Source organism: Thunnus albacares, chromosome 3 (assembly GCF_914725855.1).
Source record: "Thunnus albacares chromosome 3, fThuAlb1.1, whole genome shotgun sequence".
In the NCBI taxonomy this organism is placed as follows: Eukaryota; Metazoa; Chordata; class Actinopteri; order Scombriformes; family Scombridae; genus Thunnus; species Thunnus albacares.
In genome coordinates this window covers 36,611,889-36,618,213 of record NC_058108.1, presented here as the reverse complement: position 1 = coordinate 36,618,213, position 6,325 = coordinate 36,611,889, and the positions used below count along the sequence as shown (strand labels likewise).

General features: G+C 39.4%; 1 protein-coding gene across 1 annotated transcript; it reads left to right on the top strand.

Moving 5' to 3' along the window:
• Positions 1–276: 276 nt before the first annotated feature.
• On the top strand, positions 277–3,166 carry LOC122974418 (E3 ubiquitin-protein ligase TRIM21-like). Its single transcript, XM_044342445.1, has one exon. The coding sequence runs from the start codon at positions 594–596 to the stop codon at positions 2,238–2,240; it is 1,647 nt and encodes a 548-aa protein (XP_044198380.1). The 5' UTR covers positions 277–593; the 3' UTR covers positions 2,241–3,166.
• The last annotated feature ends 3,159 nt before the right edge of the window (positions 3,167–6,325 follow it).

Here is a 6,325-nt window from a genome sequence, read left to right as displayed (position 1 = left end):
CTTCTACTGTGCCTCTATATGTACAGTGTGATTAAATATGGTTCGTGAGATTATAACTACACCAATACAAATTGTATCCCACTAGCCCTTATTGCTTATAAACTTGTAAAATCAATCTGCATAGCTTAATATTGTCTTTAAGCACACCAATGACTTTTAATGAAACTACACCACATTAGCAGTGCTATTCTTCAATAACAGTTGGTCCACACAACAAGATATGGACATATTCTGTGTTATGTTGTCAGTGGTTCATTTTAAGCTGCAGCTGACAGTCTCTTACTGTGTTTGTGTAAACCAGCTCACATAAAACACGTCATCAAAGTAAACAACAACTTTAAACTCACCATGCAGCCTTGTGGATAACTGTTTGAGCTGCCAGCACGACTTCAATGATCACGGTTGCTCACGACTCCGTTCACGTGTTCCCATCCCGATCAATAACAGGGAAAATATAATTCAATATTACTTCACCTAATATCACATGTTATACTTAATACAACAATAATTATCCTTATTTCTTTTTGAACAAATAATTGAAATTTAATTTTAATTCAATTGTGTCTTTCGTTTTTCACACTCAGTGTGTAGATATGTCTGCTGCCAGCTGTCTGCGATCTGAAGATCAGTTTCTGTGCTCCATCTGTCTGGATGTGTTCACTGATCCAGTCACCACACCATGTGGACACAACTTCTGCAAAAACTGCATCACTGAACACTGGAACAGTAATGACCAGTACCTGTGTCCCATGTGTAAAGAGGTTTTCAACACAAGACCTGAGCTTCATGTCAACACTTTGCTCTCTGAGATGGTTTCTCAGTTCAGACAGGAAGCTCAACAGAAAGCCAGCAGCAGCAGCTCAGAGCAACAAGCTGCCAAACCAGGAGAAGTTCCCTGTGACGTCTGTACTGGAACCAAACTGAAGGCCCTGAAGTCCTGTCTGGTGTGTCTGACCTCTTACTGTGAGACTCACCTGGAGCCTCATCTGACAGCTTCAGGCCTGAAAAGACATCAGCTGATGGACCCTGTGGAGAACCTGGAAGACAGGATGTGTATGAAGCACGATAAACCTCTGGAGCTGTTCTGTAAGACCGACCAGACATGTGTCTGCATGCTCTGCTCTGTTTTAGACCACAAGACACATGAGTTTGTTCCTCTGAAAGAAGAATATGAAGGAAAGAAGGCAGAGCTGGGGAAGACAGAGGCTGAAATTCAGCAGATGATCCAGAAGAGACGACTGAAGATTCAAGAGATCAAACAGTCAGTTGACCTCAGTAAGGAAGATGCAGACAGAGAGAAAGCAGAAGGTGTTCAGGTCTTCACCGCTCTGAAGGAGTCTGTTGAGAGAAGCTTGAATGAGCTCATTGAGACGATTGAAGAGAAGCAAAGAGCGACAGAGAAACAGGCTGAAGACTTCATCAAAGAGCTGGAACAGGAAATCTCTGATCTGATGAAGACAAGCTCTGAGGTGAAGCAGCTCTCACGCTCTGAAGACCACCTCCACCTCCTCCAAAACGTCTCGTCCCTGAAAGCTGCTCCACCCACCAAAGACTGGACAGAGGTCAGCGTCCGTCCACCATCATATGAGGGGACTGTGGTGAGAACTGTGACTCAGCTGGAGGAGACGCTCAGTAAAGAGATGAAGAAGCTGCTCGCTGAGGTCGAGCTGAAGAGGGTCCAGCGGTATGCAGTGGATGTGACTCTTGATCCTAATACAGCAAATCCCTGGCTCATCCTGTCTGATGATGGAAAACAAGTAAATCATGGTGATGTGAAGAAGAATCTCCCAGACAACCCAGAGAGATTTACACGTTATGTAAATGTTTTAGGAAAGCAGAGTTTCTCTTCAGGCAGATTTTACTTTGAGGTTCAGGTTAAAGGGAAGACTGACTGGGATTTAGGAGTGGCCAGAGAGTTGATCAACAGGAAGGGAGAACTCACACTGAGACCTCTGGATGGTTACTGGACTATATGGTTGAGAAATGGAAATGAGTACAAAGCTCTCGCTGGTCCTTCAGTCCGTCTCTCTCTGCAGTCTCAGCCTCAGAAGGTGGGGGTGTTTGTGGATTATGAGGAGGGTCTGGTCTCCTTTTATGACGTAGATGCTGCAGCTCATATCTACTCCTTTCCTGGCTGCTCCTTCACTGAGAAACTCTACCCATACTTCAATCCCTTTTTAAATAAAGGTGGTAAAAACTCTGCCCCTCTGATCATCTGTCCTGTCAATCAAACTGAGTAGAGTAATCACCTGTTTTATGTCATAAATGTGTCTTTGTTTTTGAAGAGAGTAAATAAACAAACACATTCTTGTTTATTATGAGAAAAAACACAAACTAGGATTTCTATCTAAAATTAAATCTCTATTTAAACATCTGATCAAATCCACAGAACTTTAGTTTCATTTCTAGTCAAAAACACAAAGTTTCTAAAAAGACAAAACTTTCAGTTTGAAGTGAAACCACAGAAAACAAAGTGTGAATATTTCACAGTGTCATAAAGCTTCATTGTAGAGTTCGGCTGAGACCATGACTCCACAGAATATGTGTCAATATTTTACAGGTTGTAATAAGTGCTGAAACACTAAATGACAGAACAACAGAAATGAATTGATTGATTGATAATCATTGAAATTATTTGTCAGACAAACATTCTCAGGCTCCATCTTTTTAAATGTGAGGTTTTGCTGCTACTCTCTGCTCTATATGATGGTAACTGGAATATTTTTGGGTTTTGGACTGTTGGTCAGACAAAACATTCAAAGACACCTTGAACTCTTAGAAACTGTGATGAATATTTTCACTATTTTCTGACATTTTATAGATTAAATAATGATTCAAAAACAGGTTAAAACAAGGTCAATTGTTCATGAAAATAATCATTAGTTGCAGCTCTACAGTTGATTAATAGAATATATGTATAATGTGTATAAAGGATTTTCTTATCTTGTCTGAGGTTTGTTTAGTTTCTGTCCACTTTGGCCAATTTGTTTGTTTGAATATTGAATAGATTGATTATGATTTAAAGAAATCTGTAAATATGTGATTGTAAAATTCTGTAAACTAAACTATGTCTGTAGTTTTAATGTAAAGCTTTAAAAACATGGCCTGAGTAAGCAGTGACTTGTTGAACACCAAACACAAAAAATAAAAGCTGGTTTACAGAGAAGCTGTGTTTGTGTTTCTCTTACAGTTCATTAACAATCACAAATGTTTTTCTGCTTTCTTTACCAAACACTTATTAGTCTACATATGCAGCTTTGTATCATCATGTTTCAATATTTTCTCTCTGCACTGATTATTGTTTTTTACTTAATTGACCTACAATCTATTGAGAGGTTTGTTTTCTACTGAAGTAAATTATCCAAATGGTTTTTATTGTTGCACATTGTTGAACTTCATGTCAACTGTACAGTAACCAATATTTCAATTAAAAGAGATTCGGCAATAAATTCTGTAAACTCGTTCTGTACCAATAGAACAAACTACTCTCAGCACAGAAAACCATTTTTAAAAGGTTCAGTAATTCCCTAAAACAGCTGATTTCTGTAGTTTGTAAAGGACGGTTCATAATTGTTCAAATGTGTCTTAAACCAACATTCAGGAGCCCAAATGAACATTAAAGCTGTTTTTCTTGCTGTAATCATTCCTCCTGTTCATACTGACCATTAGAAGATCCCTTCATAATGACATTACAATGGAAGTGATGGAGGACAAAATCCACAGTCCTCCTTCTGCGCAAAAATTTATTTAAAAGTTTATCTGAAGCTAATATGAAGCTTCAGCGTCCAAATGAGTCAAATCAAGTAGATATCTTTCAACGTTACAGTCTTTTTAGTGCCAAAGTTCCTCTTTTTGTTACTATACTTCCACCTGCAGCTCAACAGGGAAACACTGTCCGAGGAAACACAAAGAGGGAATTTGATGCTAAAAAGACTGTAAATGTGTCAGATATCCACTTGATATGACTAACTCAGACTGATGAAGCTGAATAGAAGCTTCACACAGACTTTTTAATCTATTTTTTCATCCCCACGTCGACAAAGAGCACCTAAATTGTTCTCTTTACAAGTTTAAACCCTCGGAGGAGCAATGGTTTGTAGGAAAAATGTTGTAGCCATGTTGAAAATTAAGCAGTTCTTTGTATATCTATGGTTGAAATTTTCACCATATTTCACTGAAATTTGTGAAGTCGTTTTTCAGATATTCTATCAACAAAAAACTCTCATCACATCAGTTTGAAAACCAGTCAACCTGCAGCTCTCTCTCTCTCTCTCTGCTGCACGACTTCACACGATGATGTCATCCGACCGCTGAGTGACTGCGAGCACATTTTCATCTTCAGCCCAAACAGGAAGTTAAGTGCAGCTGATTTATTTAAGGTGAGAGCGTCTGAGGCTGAAATCCATCAAGACCCATCTGTGAGGAAGCAGACGGCTTCTCCCCCGACACACCGAGCTCCGCTTTAATAAACCCACCGCCGTGATGTCATCGCTGCTCTGCCTAAGTGTCAGCTTTCACCACACACACACACACACACACACACACACAGAGTTGTGTTTTCATCACCTCAGGATATAACATTAACTTACCCTAACCGTACATTATCCTTAAACCAAGTCTTCACCCTAAAATTTTGTGAAAAAAAGTGGCCTTACACTTCTTTCAAACCCTAATTGCAGATTCGTCGTATATAAATGAACATTTTAGTAGACAGGGTTGTGACCAGTAACAGTCTGAAGGATCGGAAAGATCCCCACATTAAGGACTCGTGAACGTTCATGTCGTCTGACAACTCAGGAAGGATGACGAAGGTGATCGTATGAGAGTATATATCCATTAAATTTGGGTTTAATTACACTGAACGATGTTTGTCTGACGTGATGTTTGTTTGGTTTTCAGGCACTTCTGTATCTTTAAGTGCAACGTCAGATATAGTGGAGCTTTAAGGAAAATCCCAGGTTGCCAGTCGTGATTACGATTTGGAGGTTAACATGGACGCTGTTTACAGGTTGGAAACTTGTAATTACGGTAACTCTGATATGACAGGAAGGAGGCATAAACGCCACGGCTCCATGAGCGAGTGGAGAGTCTTTACACAGCACAGATTACAACTAGAAACAGCAACAATGACTTTAGAAGAAAGTGTCTGGGAGTTTTATGGATATGGACGAAAACAAGTTTTGGTGAGATGAGTACTGCTGCGCTTGTAGTTCTTTTAATGGGAGCTGTAGTTTTTTCTGTTCTCCCAAAGCAGTCATTGTTAACTTTATTAAAAACACAAAGGTTTAAATTTCTTGATTTGTCTAACAGTGTGTCTACTAGGGGTGTGCCTAAATACAAATATGTTATTCAGCAAAACACAAATAGTGGGTTTTTTACAAGTATTTACTTCATACAAATATTTTTAAAAATTATTTGTTTTCAGGAAGAAAAAAAAAACATGTCAAGTACCAGCGCACAGGTTGGTTACATCGCTATCTCAGTGTCTCTCCTCTGCTCCGCTGTGACGTCTGTCAGCAGGTCTCAACGAGGGGAGTCACATCCACCTGCTACATGATGCACATTTCCTAATTTGGACATCACTACCGGAGTTGGGGGTGTTCCCCAGAGATAAAGCTGAACTACTGACACACACAAAGTGCTCCCAAGAGACTCTCCATAACCTGTTGTTCCTCTTCTCCTTTCCACAAAGTTAGGTTGTAAAAAATAGGCAATAAATGAAAAGTGCAAAGCAAGAATCACCTTTGAAGTTCTTCTACATGTTACACACTGTGCTGTCTCTGTGTTATGGGTGTATAAATAGGCAGAGGTCTGTCTGTAATGAGTCAGTCATCTATGATCTGGGAGACTCCAGTTCAAGACCTGGGTTGGGGACCTCCTTCATAAGGTAGTTTATACATAAACACTTGTTGTAACACTTTAATTTTCTAAAATTAAAAGCGTAATAAAAACACAAACAGGATTTTAAGCCTCTTTCCACTTTTATTCAAATACAAATACAGGTACAAATAATTTTGCTGCCTCAACAAATACAAAAACTGGACTCTCATTTCACTCTATATTGTTGGTTCATCCTCTGAGGAGCAGGAATATCTCCAGTTATTTAAATGTGAATCCATCCAGTTGTAAAATACTACAGTATGTTACCAGATAACAGGTCACATGTGATGTTACTCATGTTAATTTCTAATATAACACACACACACACACACACACACACACACACACACACACAGCTGTATAAAGTGTAGTGTGAACAGTTAGTAGAGCTGCAGGTCTGCTGCAGACTGTCTGAGGCAGCGTCACCTCTACATACAGCTGTTTG

What these genes read in the sequence shown, in the direction of transcription:
- LOC122974418 (XM_044342445.1), top strand. Translation starts at nt 594, where the DNA reads ATGTCTGCTGCCAGCTGTCTGCGATCTGAAGATCAGTTTCTGTGCTCC.